We start from the raw sequence: 20154 nt of genomic DNA, 5'->3' as shown, positions 1-20154 counted from the left end.
AGTAAAATAGTATTAAAAAAACAGTCATCATAAATGAAAAATATTTTTTTCTTTTATTAGTATATGATAGTTATTTTTAGGTTATCATAGTGTCCGAGATAATTCTGATTATAGATTTTAAAATTTTCAAACCTCAAGAAGAAGCTTATAATTGTATTTTCTGAAATATTTATTAAGCTTACTAATTTATGACATGCTGGAGTTACATAAGAAATATTTGATTATCAAAATGTGTTATGTTCATTGTAAGCCAACTGTCCTTCAATAAAAAATGTGTTATATTAATTTAATATATTTGCTAATATTAATAGTTTTTTACTAACATAGATATGGATACGTATGTGCAACAAAGATTATGAAACTGAGGAAAATACTTGAAAAAGTTGAGGCTGCATCAGGATTTACCTCTGAAGAAAAAGGTGACTGTTTTTTGTTTTCTTTTAAAGAAGATGTTGGGGGTAGGAGTTTATTAATTTATTTATTTATTTTTGCTGTGTTGGGTCTTCGTTTCTGTGCGAGGGCTTTCTCTAGTCGTGGCAAGCGGGGGCCACTCTTCATCGCGGTGCGCGGGCCTCTAACTATCGCGGCCTCTCTTGTTGCGGAGCACAGGCTCCAGACGCGCAGGCTCAGTAGTTGTGGCTCACGGGCCTAGTTGCTCCACGGCATGTGGGATCCTCCCAGACCAGGGCTCGAACCCGTGTCCCCTGCATTAGCAGGCAGATTCTCAACCACTGCGCCACCAGGGAAGCCCAAGGTGACTGTTTTAATTTATAGGATAGGCATTAAAAATAACTTGAAAGCATAAATGCTAAATTGTTGGCTGAAATGTTATATCTGTGTAGTTTTGGGGATTATATTTTAAAATATAATTTTTTTCTATGTGATGTACAATTTTCTTTTTGTAAATGCTTTCTCTCTTCTAAAAGTGAGTGATATGTGGAATAATGAACCCCTTTAAGAAGCTGGCTGGTTTGAGTATATTATGAATAAATAAGGAGATCTTTCCGTCCAGCGATGATATTCGGAGTTGTTTTCTTTTCAGGGTTGAAGAGTTGCACTGAGTCATCCACATTTCTCACTTAGCCTTCCTTGTTATAAAGGCAGTTACAAATGGCTGATTAGGATAAAGTTTATGGTCAGAGACAGTGTTTTAATCTATTCATAGCTAATGAATTTACTCGGAGATTCAACTCCTGACTTTGAATGTATTAACAGCATACTAGCTATAATAGTTACAGACTTGATAATTATTTAAATAACAGGAAAGATAAGGTCATACATCAGGTTTTATTACACTTATCTTAAGCCCCTCCCAAAGAAATTAAAATTATTTCCCTATATGTGAATTATTATACCCTTTGAAATATAATAAAGTTATAACAAAATTGGCACGTAATACTTTATCACATCATTTAAATATCCTTTGTAGTTTGTTAGGAAAACTTGAGAACTATGCTTTTAATGGAAATAATATTGATTATGAAATTGAATTCTGTATAGGAATATGACTGTTATAAAGAAAAAATAGAATGATTTAAAAATCTTGTCTGTGACTTATTTGATTTTTTATTTTCTCCTAGATCCTGAAGAATTCTTGAATATTCTGTTTCATCATATTTTAAGGGTAGAACCATTGTTAAAGATAAGGTAATTTTAAACTGTTACAGAAGCATTGGAAAAAATAGACAGTCCTCATTTCCACTGCCATCATTCAGTAGAAATGATTTCCTTAATGATTACTTAATATTGTATTTATTTAGGGATCTCAATATGTTAGGTTCCTGCAATGCAAATTAATTTAAATCATTATCTTTGCCATAGTATCATACTTAACTTGAGGAACAAATCCAGTGTAAATTTGTGCTTTTAATTTTAACCCCAGTAATAAGCACTATTGCAAATCGTTTTCTTATAAAACTGTATATAAATATATATATATTTTTTTCGCGGTACGCGGGCCTCTCACTGTCGTGGCCTGTCCCGTTGCAGAGCGCAGGCTCTGGACACTCAGGCCCAGTGGCCATGGCTCACGGGCCCAGCCGCTCCACCGCATGTGGGATCTTCCCGTACCGGGGCACGAACCCGTGTCCCCTGCATCGGCAGGCGGACTCTCAACCACTGTGCTGCCAGGGAAGCCCTGTAAATATTTTTGTAATTTAAATTAATGAATCCTTTTAAGAGAATATTATTCAAACTCAATCAAACACTGTGGGAGCACTGTTTTTGACAACCCATTAGTCAAAGAATTAATTTAGCTCTAAATTAGCTCTCTTGTTCTCAGTTTTATAACTTGGTCATTTTTCCCCCCATCATCAATGAAAGCCTTGAATCTAATACAGTGAAGTTCTTAGTGAGATGTTCTAAATTGATGAACTTTCCAGATTGAATGCTGGGCCTTTTTACATTTTAGTCTGGGTTTCTTTGTTGAAAAATCTTGCTTATATACTATTTACTTCCCTAAAACCTAATCACAGACAAGTATTCTTACTCATCTCAGTGTCTTAAGTGATGATCTTTGATGCCAGTGTCAAATTGATGAGTAAGAAGGATGGAAGGAAGGGTGGACAGTACTGAAGTTATAGTTTGATGTTATTTTGGAAGTTCTAGCTAATGAAATAAGATAGGATATATTTATTATCTATTCAGATAAGGTCATAGCTATATGTATACCCAGAAAATCCTAGAGAATTGTTTAGAAACTACTAGTATTAACACAAGAATTTGTAATTTGACCATGCAGGAAAAAACCATGGAGAAATCAGTCATATTCTGGTATCCCCACTAGCAAATATGAAAAAGAGATAATTTCATACTTCATGAAAGTATAAAATGCTAAGAAATCAATTTTACTGAGATAGGTTTTTAAAGAAGACTTGCACAGAGCTAAAAGGTGATTTAATTAATTAGTGAGAAAGATTGTGTTCCAGGTAGGAAGATTAAATAACTTAAGGATGTTAATGTTTACAAAATAACTTGTACATAATCAAGTTCTTAACTTTTATTTTCCTGGAACTTAGTAAAATGATTTTAGAATTCTCTACAAGATGAAATGGGTGAAAACATTGCAGTTTTTTTTTTTTAAAGAACTCTATTATAAGCTATAAAGACAAAACAACAGACATTTAAAACCGTGTGATACTGGTATACAATTAGAAATTGGATAGATAGAATTGAATAGAAAGCCCAGATATAGAATTAACTATATGTGGTATTTCAGTATTTTATAAGTCGACCTTCAAACACAAAGAAGGAAGGAAATATATATTGAATACATGATGTAGGAAATCTGCCAGGCAATTTGGGAGGAAAAAAATCACTTCTGTTCTTCATCTTGAAGAGATAAATTTCAGATGATTAAAACAGTTTTCATTCTTTTTTTGCATAGCCCAACACACCTTGGGTTGTAATACACTCCTGGTGTGTTACATAGGATGAATACTGCAGTGCGCAGGATGTACATAGGATGAATACTGCAGTGATTCTCAGAGTGGGTGAAGAAGGGTCAGTCACATATAGGAATATGTCTCAGTGTCTGAAGGTCTTGTGGAGTTTGAAGAGGGCCCTGGGAAGCTCTGCCTCTCCTCCCCATTCAGCAGCCTCTTCATATTGAGAATCACTAGTTTGAAGATTATAAAAAGATAAAAAAAAAATACTTTAAAAGTTAGCAGTTTTTTCCCAAGTGTCATTCTTCCCCTCCATGAGCCTGTCTTCCTGACTGAGGGAGCATCAGCTGATGCAACAAATACGAGGATGAGTACCTTAAAACCTTGAAATAGTAAAGTAGTCTAAAACAGACTATTCTAAAATGATATTCTTAATATGAATATTCTTAAATAGCTTAAGAGAAAGAAGAAGAACTTAGATACCTATGGAGGATAAATGCAGATTTGATAACAAAGAAAAATAAACAAAAATAAAACTCCCCAAAATAGAATAAAAAACTATATATGTAGTTATATGTATATATGGCTGGGAGAGGGTACCTCACTGAATGCAGTATGCACAGCTAAAGAGAGAATTGCTTACTTGAAAGATAGATCTGAAGAAATTACCCAGAATGTAGCCCAAAGTGATAAAGAGTTAGAAAACAAGAAAAAGGAGATAAGAGACATGGAAGACAAATTCTAATTGTCATTGTAGGAGGAGACACTAGAGAGAATAGGGAAGAAGCAATATTTCAAGAGATAATAGCTGAAGATTTTTTGGAATTTTTGACAGACTTAATTTCTAAGAATAAAGATGCATAAAATTCCTGAGCTGGAAGAACCAAGACTAAATTACCAGTCAGAGACTTATTACAGGGTGTACTTTAATAACATAAAACTGAATTTAGAATAAAGGAGTGATATGCAAGAAACAAGAAAGCCAAGCAAGAAATTGGTAAATGTGGGTAAGTAAAGCCTTCATACTTAAAAACAATAACAACGATGGTAGTAGTAATAATAATGACTGTGTATGGGGTGCTAAGGTGAAGCTAAAGTCATAGCCACTAATGCGAGAGGCTAATGGATGGAGGTAAAAGCATTACAAGAAAAATAACGGAATAAGATCAGCATCAGGAAGCAGATATAAGGGAACATTCAGGTTGTATTACTGAGTACCTCTCATTATAGAACAATAGAACTGGCAATTCTTATTACATGGATATGCTATATTCCATAGTACTAGATAATCCAGAATCTGTAAAAAGTTTTAGTTGACTACCCGTTATGGTCTGTGTTACAAAGGTAGGTAGACCAATATTATGCAAACCCATGGATACTTTTATCTTCTCTGTAGACGTCTGTTTTCTTTTAAGGTTAATACAACATTTGTATCCTTCTGCTCTTAGATGTTTTTGGTGATAAACAGCAATGTAAATTTCATGGTTTTGTACAACAGCACCAGTTTTGTTGTGATTCTTTTATAGTGTGTCTTAATGCCCAGCTAATTACCCTAGGATATTAGCCTTCTAAAACTTTAGTTATGAGGTTTGAGTGGTTGCTGCCCCCCTCACCGCCTCTAGTTTTTCTGTCCCAGTATCCCAAAGCTGTTGGTATTACATCCTCATTTCTGGTTCCCATCTCTCGTGTTTGCCACTCCATGCTCCCTCCAACCACCATCCCCCTCCCCATCACTATTATTATTTCTAATTTTTGCAACTACTGACCTCTACTACTTTCTGCTTTCTTAGTTTCCAGTCTTATTTTTTCTGTTACCTGTTAATTTTTTTTAATGCTTTTTGGCTTTTTGGCTTTTTTTAATGGCTTTTTTTGGTAATGCTTTTTGGCTTTTTGGCCAGAAAAATGCTGGCCTTTTATTGTCATCAGTAACCAATTAAAATATTGGTACAGCATAACCTTCAGGTTTTTTGGCTATCATTTTTTTCTTTTTTTGTTGTAGCTTCCCAAGAATCTTTGCTTTGTTACCAAATAAGTTGTGTTTATTTCAGGCTATAAGTTGCTTTGGGAAACTGAGGGTTTCTGAGGTTGGCCTCTCAATAGCTGAGATTTTATTGTGAAAACTATGTTAATATTTTTCCCTCAAAATCTTGAACTGTACTTATAAATCTAATTGTAAACAGTCTGATTCTATATGCAGAAATTCTGCTAAAAAGGGTAAATAGTAAATTGAAAGATTATTGATTCTTTTAGTAGAGTTAGTCTTGAATTTTCATGCATTCTGAAGTAAAATATTTAGAAGGGAAAATGTTCAATATAAGGGTAACACGGTGATTGGCATATAGTGGGCCCTAACTTGGTGTTTGTTGAGTAAGTGAGTGACCATCTAAAGAGACAGCATGCTTTAGTGCAAAGAATAGTAAGCAGTTGTTAGGACACCTGGGTTTTATACCTGGCTCTGATTTTGAGTTACTGGGAAGGATTATCCTTCCCCAGATCTCAGGGCCTTTATTTTAGAAATGAAAAGTTGCATCTGGAAGGTCTCTTAGGGTCTGTCCCATTCAGGCATGTACAAATTAACTTTCCTGTTTCAAGCATTAAATGCAGTTTGCTCCTTTCTAGCTTCAGTGGTTAAGTTGAACCAAGTGATATTAGCTTCTGGTTTTTATTGTTCACACAGTGCTTCTTGACTGTGGATGTTATTGCATTATTTTTCTTCTAATCACTAAGGCAGCTTTTCAATATGAGAACTTAAACAAGAAATCATTTGCAAGGTCTTATGCATAAGTACATTTAATTATTTTATCTAAATGATTGTCTCTGCCCCTGTTGTTCTGAGTGTCAGAGTTGCACCATTGGTTTTATGGTCAGAGTTGCACCATCGGTTTCTGTTCTCAACAGTTTTTCTGTTCTCAAATGCCTCTGGAACCACTTCACTTTTTGATGCATTTCATAAATAAATTATCTGGCTTTTTTCTGCATATTTTTAGATCAGCAGGTCAGAAAGTTCAAGATTGTTACTTCTATCAGATTTTTATGGAAAAAAATGAGAAAGTTGGAGTTCCTACAATTCAGCAATTATTAGAATGGTCTTTTATCAACAGCAACCTGAAATTTGCTGAGGTTAGTGATAATTACTTATTGTATTTTTTATGCAAGTCATTAGGGTTCTCCAGACAACTATAGCTTCTATAACTATTACTTTTAACCCACTGAGAACAGTTAGGAGCACAAATTGTTAACAAAACACAAATTTTAAAAAAAATATGCCATGCTTCAACTTTGTCCATGTAGAAAATACCTTAGAATTGATTGAACTTTTTAGATTTTTGGTGCCATAGAAAATATCATTCTAATTTGTAACTTGAAAACTTTTAAGTCGCTTAAAGCAAAGAAGATTTGCTTTTTTGCGTTGTTGTTGTCCTTTCACCCAGCTTAACATTTTACCCAATTAAAAATTTTACCCAAGCATATTATCCAACTATATCAAAAAAAATGTTTACTTTTCCTCCTTCAATAAAAAACAAAATTCACTTACTGTAAATGAACAAGTGATTTAAATTACTTTTCTTTTACTGTTTACTGAGTATCTTCATGATCTTAGTAGTACATGCTTGTGGTTCATTTTCATTGTGTCCATCTCTGAAGGAATGTTCTGGTAAAACCTTAACAGCTACCGTTATTTATTTGTTGAAATATAAGGAATAGTGTCCTTCAGGTTTTTCCAAAGCCTTTAAAAAATATAAACCCAAAGTAGATGACTCTGCATGGTCATCATATCATTTGAGACCCAAGGTTGTTGAACTGCCTGACTTCCGTGTCCACATGTCCATAGATCTTGGACTACTTGAGGCTTGTGGCTCCGTGGTGTTCTGCCTTCACAGTCCATTTCACATGTGGATCCCATTTGTGAACACGGAGTAGCCATCCATGTTACGGTGGAACCACTGCTTGGTTTGACAACTATTTCAGGGAAATTTTTTTTCAGCGTTTTGCTTCTAAAATGATGTATCTTTTTTTTTTTAGGCACCATCATGTCTGATTATTCAGATGCCTCGATTTGGAAAAGACTTTAAACTATTTAAAAAAATTTTTCCTTCTCTGGAATTAAATATAACAGATTTACTTGAAGACAGTAAGTATAAGATTTTTTTGTTTGTTTTTCAGAAATAGTCTGTCAGGTCATTCACGTTAATTGTGAATGTGAGTCTAACAGGATATGAGTTTCCTAAAGGACAGTTTGGTATCTGAAGAGCCTGGAAATACTACACTAAAATTTATTCTGGGGGCTTCCCTGGTGGCGCAGTGGCTGAGAGTCTGCCTGCCAATGCAGGGGACACGGGTTCGTGCCCCGGTCCGGGAAGATCCCACATGCCGCGGAGCGGCTGGGCCCCTGAGCCATGGCCGCTGAGCCTGCACGTTCGGAGCCTGTGCTCCGCAACGGGAGAGGCCACAACAGTGAGAGGCCTGCGTACCGCAAAAAAAAAAAAAAAAAAATTTATTCTGAAAAAATAATCAGACATGTAAATCAATATTTCATATGTAAATTGTTTATGAGTAAGAAATTAGAAGCACTCTATATGTTAATGAGAGTAGTTAAGTGAATTATGGTGTATCTCTACAACAAAACTACTGCCATTAAAATTCATGTTTTTGAAGACCAGTGTTATGTGAAAGTGGTCATGATGTAATGATAAGTGAAAAGGAGAGTATGCTGATATTTTCTATAAGAGGAGCTACACACACACACACACACACACACACACACGTGCGCCGAGTTATATGAGTGTGCAGATATAAAATTATCTGAGAAAATTCACAGTTGGGTTGACAGTGGTTGTGTCTTGCTAACTGAAATTGTAGATGCTTTCGGTTTTCTTATTTATACTCTCTTGTATCTTTGCATATTCATCAATAGAAATTTTATTATCGGGGAAACACTCTAGAATATATTATTTTTAAAAAATTGTCATTTGGTCAGAGAAAATGTTTTTAAAGATATCCTGAATCCAAGAAAATCCAATAAGTTTATGGGGATGGGGAGGGGTGGACTTCACTGAGTCCATGAGCATTATCCTTTTTAAAGCTTAACTTTTCTTTTTAATCTTTTTAATGAAAGAATGCATTTTTAAAGACCCCTTAACTCCCCGCCACCCCCAACGTTTTCAGCCCCTAGGCAGTGCCGGATATGTGGAGGGCTCGCAATGTATGAGTGTAGAGAATGCTACGATGACCCTGACATCTCAGCTGGAAAAATCAAGCAGTTTTGTAAAACCTGCAACACTCAAGTAAGTTTGACTTCACTTAATGGATATTCTCTTAATAAACAGTGAATCATTTGTAGTTTAAACAGATTTCAGGTTTTGAAAAGTTTTCAGAATCATAATTAACTTTAAAAATTCCATAATTAAATGGTATTGTTTATGCCTCCTCTGCTGATTTGATGGACTTCTGTCAAGTACTCAGTTGCTCTTTGTGAGGATGTATTCAATTAGAGTAAGTGGCATTCATTCCTGTCAAACATTGAGTTTGGCTTCTTAATGGCATTCTCTTCATGTTCCCTTTCAGGTCCACCTTCATCCCAAGAGGCTGAATCATAAATATAACCCAGTGTCACTTCCCAAAGATTTACCTGACTGGGATTGGAGACACGGCTGCATCCCCCGTCAGAAGATGGAGTTATTTGCTGTCCTCTGCATAGAAACAAGCCACTATGTCGCTTTTGTGAAGTACGGGAAAGACGACTCTGCCTGGCTCTTCTTTGACAGCATGGCTGATCGGGATGGTACTTTCCAGACCTTTTCTACATGTGGCGACATTTGAGTTTGTAGTGGGATAACCATAGTGGGCTAGCCTGGTCTGAGTGATAAAGTAGTGTTGGGAAAAGCCATTCAGGAATATCTTGGTGACGTAGTCCGAAATCTTGAAACCCATTAACAGCCCTGCTACTAAACGAAGGGATAATATTGTTGTGATATTTTGACATTCATAGAGTCTTTTAAAAAAAAGAAAAAAAATGAACCGGAAATTTCTTTCTTTAGGGCTGAAAGGTTTTCAGCTTTGTCGTCTTTGACTTTCAGGCTTCTCTTATTTTCTGTACCATAGTCACCATTTCCTAAATACCTACATGCCAAGCTGTCAGGGAGGTACCTTTCGTCATTATACCTAAATCCTTGCAAGATGGGAATGATTCCTATTTTTCTCTTACTAAAGCTGAGATTTAAGGTGCCTAAGGTCTCAGAGCTTGTATTTAATTCAGTCTTTCTGACCTCGGTGCTTATGTTTTTTCTGTTGTCTTCTAGATGACAAAGCTAAGAATAGAAGTAAATGTCTTCTTTGGAAAAATAAGCTTATTCTGTGTGTAATGTGTCTTCCTTAAGTGGGGAACATACTGCACCTTCTAGGCTGCTTTCTAGGATGTTTAGTCATTATTTAACAAATACCTAATGAGTGCATGTGAAGTGCCTGGGGCTCTAGTAGGTTTCAAAAACGAAACAGTTGTCAAAACAGCTGTACCCCTGCCTGTATAGAGTTTACAGATTAGGACTGGTCCTAGGCCAGGTTGTGAAGTATGACTTACACGTACTTCCAGTTCTCTTCCGTTTTTCCTTTAGTCACTCTCACGCTCCAGACCCCGAGTCTTCTGGTGTGGCCCTCTGGTGACCTAGGACGCCACCTTGTGGCAGCCTCTTGATCAGATGCCCAAGCTGTACCCCAAGGGTTCTCAACGTTTTCTCAATTCTCAGACGGTTGAGGGATATAGCACAGCCCCAACTGTAAATAGGTCCTTACCCCAGTTAAAATTTGCATTTAGCCATGTAACTCAAAAGCACAAGGGTTCCAGGCGATTTTAGAAAAGCCACTGGGAGGCTAAAGCCTTTCCTGGAATCCCTAAGACCACGCCTCATAGCATCTTCATTCAGTCTAATGAAATGTAGAACAAAACCTTGCGAGAATCACACAAATACATATTTTAAATTTAGCGGGATAAAATGGTATTCATTTTACTAGATCTGCCCTAAACTGGACAGGCTCATGGTAAAGCATACAGGGAGGGGTGCTTGTGTCTGGGAAGGGATTTGGGAATGTGAAGAGTTGAGTGCATGTACGTATGTGTGTGTAACGTTATTCCCTGATTGAATACACAGAGAAGCCTGGGAAGTAGGTTTTGGACTTTGCTCAGGATATGTGTCCTTTTATCAATAGTATTCACTGTTGGTCCCGGAATCCTTTCAGAAACCAAGAAATGAGACTGTCGGGAGTTAACAAGAGGATTTAACTTCTAGAAATCAGAAGTAAAATAAGGTCTTTCAGGTCCTGGGAATTAGCCTTAACTAAATTATGGAATTGTAAAATTACTTTGGTGGGGCAGGACAGCAAAAGGGTTTAGAACTTGACTGCCCTAAATACAGCTCTTCCTCTTTTCCATAGGTGGTCAGAATGGCTTCAACATTCCTCAGGTTACCCCATGCCCAGAAGTAGGAGAGTACTTGAAAATGTCTCTAGAAGATCTGCATTCCTTGGACTCCAGAAGAATCCAAGGCTGTGCACGAAGACTTCTTTGTGATGCATACATGTGCATGTACCAGAGTCCAACAATGAGTTTGTACAAATAACCGGGGTCATCTGGACAGGTGCAGAAACCCAATGCACAATTTTTAATGTTGCATTTCACGCGAGCTGGCAGATTCGTTCAACGTCCATTGCCGGCAATGGATGTCTTTGTGGTGATGATCCTTCAGAAGAGGATTTCTGCGTTTAAAAACAAATTGCTTTTGTGTTACTAAAGTATTTAATAAGAAGCATTTTGCACTCTAGAAAGTATGTTTGTGTTGGTTTTTTAAGATGCCTAAATGAAGTTATTAATACCTGAAGCTTTAAGTTAAGTGCATTGATCATAAGATATTTTTGGAAGCATAAAATTTTAATTGTGACAGTTTAAAACCTCTTTTAGTCCATTGAGAATGTAAATAAATGTGTCTTCTTTATGGACCAAGGATATGAAATCATTTTTCCTTTGTAGCTGATGGTTGCCTTGAGGAGGATATATTTTGGTTTTATTAAGAGTCTACTTTCAATCCAGTTATTAAAGTTGTACTGAGTTTGATTTGTTAATTCTTCCCTGTATAGTGCTGATTCCTGCATGTCTGAAATCTGCTGAGTTTCTGTGTTTCTGCAGTAGTGGTCAGAAGAGTATTTAAATTCCCTTAGTGGTGTTTTCTATTTGTTCTGGTTTTGATATAAATGAGTGATTTTGTCATAAAATGTCCATTTTGGATGTAGTTTTCCTGGAGGATTAGCGTATACAGCAATTGAAGCTCTACATTCATAGTAGTAACTGTCAGCTAACAGCTTTTTTTTTTAAGGCTCTCTATTGTATGCAACAGGGCACAGTAAGTTTTATTAAAGCGTTGGGGTGATAAATATATTCCTACACAAATATATATGGTTCATAAGAAAATAAATTTGGCATATAGAATCACTCATTAAAATTTCCCTGAAGAGATGTATTGGATATCTAAACCTCTACTATTTTAGATAAGACTGTCCAGAACTTAGATCAGTACCCGCATTAAATTCCATCTGATTTCCCTTGAGATAATGACCATTACGAATCAGATATTTTATTGAAATGTTAGCAGCAGCTTTGCCTTCCTCCTGATTAGATAAGTAGAAGATGAATGTTTTTGTAGCTAATATCCGTAGTGTGTGTCTGTTGTAGACTAGAAGCATAGGCTGTAAATGTCAGTGCCGTGGGATGTGTTGTATGGCATCATCGTCTCTCTGGAATGACTTCCCAACCGCGCGGAAAGGCAGAGGCTGTCGCGTGTCTAGCATATGACTTCATAAAGCATTGAATGTCCAAAAAACGGGAGAGAATCCTTGCAAACCCTGCAATTGTTTCTTTTTCAAGTCACGTTTACTTTTTGGTTCTGTCATTCCATTTTCCTAATATTTATTAGCTTTATAAATCATAATAAGGTACAAAAAGTTCTTTCATATCGTGATTTTTTTCAGTTTTGAAAGGAAGAAGTCCGCAACTTGTGCGTGAAGTTTTGCTCAGTGCCTGGGTTGGGGGTGAGATGGTTCCTAGATCGGGGGGTGGGGGTGACCCCGCCCTGTCACCCAGGGGCAGGTGAGGAGCATGGGACACAGGATGTCTGTGGTCCCACCCAGTCCTGACCTTCCGGAAGTCCAGTCACCGCGTAATCAGTACGTGCTGGGGAGGAAATGGATGAAGGAGCTTATCAATGTGATTTGAAAAGGCTGTCTGGAGGAGTGACTAGGACTCTATACCTGGGTAGGACTGGACTTCACAGTTAAAAAAGAGAAGACAGTGCCTTTCCTGTAAAAATTACAACAAAGTACAAGTTGAGGAAGCTCTGTCGTGCCCGGCCCCTCGCGGCGGAAGACTTGAAGAGGACTTGTGAGGGTGCCTGTGCCGTGTCCCAAGGCGGGTGGAGGCGCTTTCAAGTGGGAGGGGCCTCATCCATAAATGATTTCTAAGGACAGACTCTTCAAGCATTAGCTGAAGAATGCTGACAGTTCTTTTAGCATTAGCTGGGGAGGGAGTACCCAGTAAAGGGAGGCAGGGCCTGCTGTAGTGGTTCCTGGGGAAGCGGGGTCCTTTCCGACCCTGGGTGTCCTCCCTGCTCCCCTGCAGTCCTGTCTTGTTCCTGGTCCAGCAGAGGCCCGTGTGTCAGGTGGGCACAGGCAGGGCTGGGCTGTGTGGCACCAGTGGCCCATGTGCCTGTTGATTTATTTACTTTTCAGCCTTAAATTTTCTTTAATATTTTCCTGTTGGCTTTTCAAATGTTTTTGTTATCCTTTCTTCCGTATCATATCTACAATCAAGATGGCAATATAGTAGAATCATCTTATTTATAAAGCAAGTCATGTTCCCCCACCTCCATTAAGTACACACGTGTAAGTGTGTGTGTGTTTGTGTGTGAGAGTTTATACATGTGGGGTGGAGAGGGAGAGCAGCCATGCCGTAATGTGTTCAGTCCCTCGCTACCAGCTTGATGAAGGAGTTTGACTCCATCCACAAAAGGATGTTTTATAAGACTAGGGATACACATTGCAAACCAAGAGAAACAGTAACAAAACTCAATAAAATATAGTTGTTACAGTTGCTAAGGATTATCTCCCTGGACTAGTTGAGGATTTTTATAATTCATATTTGCCAAATATTATAGGTAAATAACTTCTTTCTATCCCATGGATTCATTTAATATTATTATTTTTTTTCATAATTCACGTAATTCAGGAACAAGGGGAAGACATGGTAATCCTTACGGAACTTGCATAGTCGTTCAAATTCCTGTTGTGTGAACATGGCACCTTCATAAATTCAGAGGCGTTGCTGCCCTCCTCAGGTGGATCTCGATATCCAGCTAGATGATTTTGCATCTATGTGGATGATTGCAGACAGAGATGTGAGTGGAAAATACAGAATGAGGCCTTAGCTGAGGGACTGCCTGCCAACAAGTATTTCTTAGACACTTATAACCTAGGATTGTGTCAGAAGGAACATGAGACATGGTCCCTGCCCTCAGGCAGCTTACCACCTACTTCTAACAACAGAATGTCTACTAAAGGCTGCTTAGCCTAAGTGTAAGGGTACCAGGTCGAGGGAAAGCTCTGGGACGCAGTGAGGTGTGACAGAAAAAGTGGTGGACAAGGAGACAAGAGAGCTGGTGCTAGCCCTTTCTCTGTCGCTTGCTCTGTTAGTCTTCGGCAACGTCTTGACTTCTCTGGGCCTTAGTGTCCTCCTCTATATAGCAAGAGGATGGGACTGTTGAATTTTATAGGAAAAAAAGAAATTTCTGGGTCCCTGGCTATGCATGCTGGATCTGACTCCTCACAGATGGGGTCTAGGAAATGTCAAAGCCCAACCAGGTGACCCTGATGATCAGCCAGATTTGAGAAGCACTGAACTGAAAGATCTCGCAAATACCTTCTCCTTATGTGATTGTGTGATCATAGAATGTTATTGTGTTAATTACTCTACATTCACGTGGGTAATTGTATGTTTGTCATATTGTTTCTCTGTGTTTACATGTGAATTCATATAAGAAATGCATTTTAGTATCTATGCCTCAGCCCGCTGTTTCCTAGAGGTTTTAGCCATCTTTGGAACACACTTAAGACTTAAAGAGGGTATTGGATGTTATTTACCTGGCTATTTGCATTTCATTTAATTTCTTCAGGGGAAATTGAGGCTCTGGGAACCAAAGAAATGGAAAAACAAAATTCTTATGCAAAGTTATAGAAAAAAATGTAAACTAGCTGCTACTTTATAATGAAAACTTGAACCCTGTATGAGAAGATTCTGGTCATAAAGTAAACTGTCCTTGTTAAAGTAGGGGGACTCTAAGGCTTATAATGACGAAATAAAACTACCTTTTCTAGGGGTCAGTGATGTTAACACACCCACAATTCTCCTTCAGTGAAAATAATACTGGAATTTCTCAAGGCGAGTTGGGATGTTGGAGGAGGGAAGGCCACCAGGTGTGGTACCCAGCCTGTGAAGGTGGGTTCTCTGCTCGCAGGCTTATGTCGCTGCTCAGAGACTGGGACTGCAGAGAGCGAGGCTTCCTGCAGGGAGTCAGCCCTGCATTGTCTAGTTTCCTTTCAGAAGCTTTATTGGAGGGAAAAGAGAGGATAAAAGACTCTTCATCTTACTCTAAATCCTGGAACAGCCGAAGGGTCTTTCTTGAGTCAGAAAGTGGTGGTAAAAAGCTAACCAGCAAATATGGCCAAGGATAATGAAAAAGGGGGAAAGAAGGACATTCCTTCTTCCTGTTCACAATAAACATCAGTATTTGGAGCAGGTCACTCAAGAACCCCATTTGCTTTCCTGACTCTCTGTCTTGTCAGTGATGCCAGTTATTTTCACTGCATTTTAAAGTCTTTCTATAACACAGGTTGGGGGAAAGGCCAGGTATGGTGGGATCATCCTTGGGGGCATCGCCGTCTCAGATGGAATTCTCCTGCACTTTTAAACCCTGTCCACTTTTGCTTTTCATTTTTTCAATAGAGATTGTGTTGGAGACTCAACTGTCCTTGGTTTTATTTTCTAAAATGGCCTATAGTACTTCAGAAAGTCATAGTATCCTGTCAGAAACATTCATTAAAAAAAAAAAAAAATCCCATTTGGAACCTCCCAGGGAAGTCGTGGTTATTAGGAAATTGGTATAAAGGAGCACATTTTGTATTGCATTTCCCATATTTGGTATCTCGTTCAACATTTTTTTTTTGGCCTGATGAACATTCTATATTTATGAAGACATTCTTTAAAAATAAAACCACATAAAATATCCCTTTACTATCAGATTGCTCTGATTTAGCCTTAATTTTGTTAAATTTTTTAGAGATGATTGAAGTGCAGCTGTGGAAAGAAATGTACTATATACTATTTCTGTATCATTAAAATTAAATTTGTATGGTTCCTTTTCCTTGATTTCTTTGGGGAACGGTTTTGGGTTATGGGAAGACTAGAATTGAGTACAACTTCATAAGTTTTTGCAGTGGTGCCAGGAAAGAAGATTGCTTTAGGAGAATGCTGTACCAGGCACACCTGTGTCTTCCTCAAGTCTCTGCCATCATCACAATTGTTTTAGAAAACCTTACAGACTTTTCCTGTTGTGGGAGATATGCCAGTGGCCTCTGGGTCGCCTCCTGACATCATGACTCCTTGTAGTTTCTTAAAATAACCTGGTACCTCCAAGCTCTGATCCACCAGTCTCTAATCCAGCCAGAAGTTGTTCATCTCTAAACATGGGCACAAAACTGTTGACACACTATAGAATAGTGTGTCCTGGTCCCTCACAGCTGCCAAGGAGGCAGTTAAACAGTTTACTTTTCTGTATAATCCAGAGGCATGATTACATGATGCTATAAGGACCGAAACTTTTACCTTCTTTTAGGTAACTGATATAACAAGCCTTCTACAGGAATTACTACTTGGATTTTAAGTCACTTGTCATGCCAAGGTAAGAAAGCCAGAATGGTCTGAGTTGGCAATATTCGTATGAACATAGAACCTTCAAGAACTTTCCTGTTTCAGAAATGCATAGCTGAATGGCACATCGGTGATAATGAAACTTTGCCATTTTAACATCACTCAGATTTTCCTTTGTTCAGACTCAAGGGTTTTCATGCCTTTTCATAGATCCATTCTTTCTCTTTGTGGGTGTGTCAGTGAGACAGTGATAGTTTATACGCTTGTGTCCACCTGTGGATGTGGACAGTCAAAGCCAGACCTTGCTGGAGGCAGGCTACCCGGTTGGCAGAGGACCATGGCCTCTCTAGGCCTCTTCTCCTGGGTCCTGGCTCCCTGCTCCTTTCCTGACTTGCTGAGGCCTCTTGTCCCTCACTTTCCTGAGAAGGGCTGTGCTGCCTACAGCAGCAGTTCTCAATCCTGGCCGCGCACTGAATTCACGGATGGAGGCTTTTAAGATAACTCATGCCTGTGCCCATCCGAGCCCACTGGAGTCTGCAGATGGTGCTACCAAACGCAAGTTCCTGTGCCTGATGCACAGTGAGGCCAAACAAACTGAAACAGAGTCAGAGCAGAGAAAGGTTTATTGCAGGGCCATGCAAGGAGAACTGGTGGCTCGTGCCCCCAAAGCCCCCAACTCCTCAAAGAGTTTCAGCAAAGCACTTTTAAAGGCCAGGTGAGGGGGGAGGGTCCCAGGGTATGTGATCAGCTCATGCACAATTCTGATTGGTTGATGGTGAGGTAACAGGGCAGTCTCACAGGGGTTAACGTCATCAATCCATAGGTGCCAGAAGGTCTGGGGGCTACTGCTCATGATCATCAAGTAGTAAACTTCTTCCATTTGGTGGTGGTTTTAGCATCTGAAAATCTCAGGAAATATGCATCAGATGCTATTATCTAGGTGCTTCAGAGAGGAGCTAAAGCAGAGGGTATAGGGTAGGCATCTGTCCCAGGAAGGTTCCACAGGGTCCTGCTTGGTGACAACGGGGCCACAGGCACATGGCATTTTTCACAGCTCCTTTCATTAGTCCAACATGCAGCCGGGATCGGGGGACACTTGTCAGGGGGAATGGAGTTTTCTGAGGGAAACATAATCCACCTGTCGTTCCCTGGTGGAACTTCTGCTCTGATAAAGAGGACTATGGACTTGGACAGGCTCCAAAGGGGAAGTAGAAAGTCTGTTGTAAAGCTCATGGCCCAGACTATTGAGAAAGAGCCTTGGAAATCGATGTGGGATGTATTCTAGAGGCCAGAGAAAGGATTTGGAAACAGGGTGAATGTCACTTCTTCTGAAGAGGGCTTGAATGAAGATATCCTTCCAGGGGCATAATGAAGATGCTATCCTGTTAAGGAAATATTCCAAGGTGTGTAGAAACTTAGATGTCATAAACAGAAAAGAAAACCCACCAGGTTGATTAGGTAAGAAGGTGGGAAAGCTCTTAGGAAGGGGCTCAGTGTTTTGGGGGGCAGCCTTTACACTGAACTGTGGACAGTCAGGTTCGTGCAAGTTGCCACTTTTGGAGGGCTGTTGCTCAATGCTGAATTTTATCGGAAGAGGGAGTAGTTTGTGGTCTCATTGAAGTAATTAGGTGAGTGAAGACTGAACTGGACATCATAAAGGTAGAGTAATTTACCCAGCAGTGACCTCCATTACAAAAGCGCCACAGAAATTTGCAAGTTGCATCCACTGCTTTGACCTTACCCTTTGCTAGGAGTTTATGAAAACTCGTAAATTTTACACATCAGACCATCCCCTTACAAATAGCACCCAGGTCTGTTTCAAATACTGCCTTTTCCAAAGCAGTCTGAACTCAGGTTTGAAGAGTTGGATTGAAATTGACTTCCCCAGGGAGGCCTCCTGAGTCCCTCTCTGCCACCCCTCCCTACTTTGTGAGACGTTGAATGTGACCTCCGAGGTTGTACCTATTGAATCCCATTTGACAGCAGGCAGAGTCTCACCAGCCTGTGGAATACATGAGGCCAGGCCTTGGGGCATGACGCATGGCTTCTTAGCTGTGCGTCCTACGTGGCTGAATGAATGCAGACAAGCAAGGCTGCTCCGTGGAGTGTGTCGTGGTGGGGTTATGAGACTGGAATCTCTACGTTTTAAACAAGTGTGTGTTTTACTCTTTCTGGCCGTCTCTGCGAACTTTAGACTGTTTTGTTCAGATCTGTTTCCAAGCTGTGTCCTGTATATTACCTCTGGTGGGTGGGATGGGCGGCTGCAGGACAGAAAGACTTAAGTGCAGTTTCAGGTTCCCGTGCAGAGTTCACGTCCCCAGAGAGGCCTTCTCAGACCACATTAGCCGCTGGTGTGCTGGTAAATGTTTAACAGCCAGCTCTCCAGGGAGAAAAAAAAGCCCTGTTCTGCAGCGTTTGCCAATTTTGAGGTGTAAATACTTTCACAGCGGCTGATTGCAAGCTGCCAGTGTGACATCCCTGAAGGTGGCACCGGGAAGAGATGTAGCTAGGATTAGCACACAAGTATCAATATATAGCATATCCACCAACCAGATACGACAGACAGGAATAGCTGAGTACAGACCGGGGGTTGCTGACTACGGCTGGGTGACCAAACCCAGCCCACCGCCTGTTTGCCTGTTTTTGTAGATAACGTTTTACTGAAAGACAGTCATGCCCATTCATATTACATATCTATGGCTGCTTTCAAGATACAAGGGCAGAGTTGAGTAGTTAATGACAGAAACTGTATGCTCCGCACAGCCTAAAATATTTACCTCCGGTCCTTTACGGAAGAAGTGTGCTTCTCATTAGATAATTGTAAAATGTAAAATAATTAGGAAGGAATAAGTTTTAAATATGACTTATTTAATGATAACTTTTACATATAACAATTGTAAGTTCATATAAGTTAACATTAATAATGGATGTGTTTAAGACCGGGCTCACAAAATTCCTGAAAATTAAACAATTGGTTCTGAGGGTCGGTGGGACTAGCTCCAGCCCACCACCAGCATCCTCTAAAATGCCCCTGCAGGCGCTTTCTGGCCCTGGGGTTCTTCAGTTTCTCCATGGCACCCCTCCTGGAACCTGGTGCTTTTCTGTGGTCTCTCTGCACTAGAAGCAGGGATTTTTCTCTAGTTCCTTCAGTTCTCTTTCCTTAGCACCTTGAACAGGGCCAGGCATGAGTAGGCACTCAAATATCTGCTCAGTGAAAGAAGGAACCCTCAGCCTTTTATGCATATAAGTCACCCCATTCACTATTGTTGATGTGGCCAGAATTAGATCACTGTCCCCATTTCTTTTGAGAAAATACAAGAGGTCCCAGCCTCTGGTGTCCCACATAATGCGTCCTCTCAGAAGTGGAGACATCGTGGAACTTCCCTCGTAAGCTTGATGAACTTGAAATGAAACTGTGTATGTATGTAGAGTGCTTGTCACAGCCTGGTACGTGGTAGCCCCTCAGTAATGGCAGCCGCTGGTGGCAGCAGCTGTCGTGGTAATAGCATAATCGTGAACTCTGAGAGACAGGCTGCAAATCTAATCAACATGTCTCTTTCCCCCTCTCTTCTCCCTCCATGATCTTATTTTCAAGACATATTCTCAAGCCTTCATATTGCCTTTTAGACTTAGATTTTCCTGTGCTTCTGGTCCGCCTGGCACAGCATCGCCATCTTGTGGTGATAATAGGCTATGCAGCCAGATCCCAGGTTTGGGAAGCAGCAGGTGATTTTTGAAAACAAGTGTGGCAATTAGTCAGGGCTACACACCAGATTACAAATTACATCCAGGGGGGTTTAAGCTCCC

At 39.5% G+C, this 20154-nt stretch overlaps 1 protein-coding gene across 6 annotated transcripts in view; it reads left to right on the top strand.

Moving 5' to 3' along the window:
* Nucleotides 1–15834, top strand: part of CYLD (CYLD lysine 63 deubiquitinase) — a 62278-nt gene extending 46444 nt beyond the window's left edge. For all 6 annotated transcript variants that reach the window (XM_019932499.3, XM_019932502.3, XM_019932501.3 and 3 more), the window contains 7 exons: nucleotides 328–419; nucleotides 1581–1647; nucleotides 6371–6503; nucleotides 7407–7515; nucleotides 8550–8668; nucleotides 8949–9165; nucleotides 10812–15834. In XM_019932499.3, the coding sequence (XP_019788058.1) occupies nucleotides 328–419; nucleotides 1581–1647; nucleotides 6371–6503; nucleotides 7407–7515; nucleotides 8550–8668; nucleotides 8949–9165; nucleotides 10812–10996 (922 nt within the window). In that variant the 3' untranslated portion in view covers nucleotides 10997–15834. The remainder of the gene's footprint in view (nucleotides 1–327; nucleotides 420–1580; nucleotides 1648–6370; nucleotides 6504–7406; nucleotides 7516–8549; nucleotides 8669–8948; nucleotides 9166–10811) is intronic.
* Nucleotides 15835–20154: the final 4320 nt, after the last annotated feature.

The sequence above is a fragment of the Tursiops truncatus genome, chromosome 19 (assembly GCF_011762595.2).
Source record: "Tursiops truncatus isolate mTurTru1 chromosome 19, mTurTru1.mat.Y, whole genome shotgun sequence".
Lineage (NCBI taxonomy): Eukaryota > Metazoa > Chordata > Mammalia > Artiodactyla > Delphinidae > Tursiops > Tursiops truncatus.
This window is presented reverse-complemented; position numbering and strand designations above follow the sequence as displayed.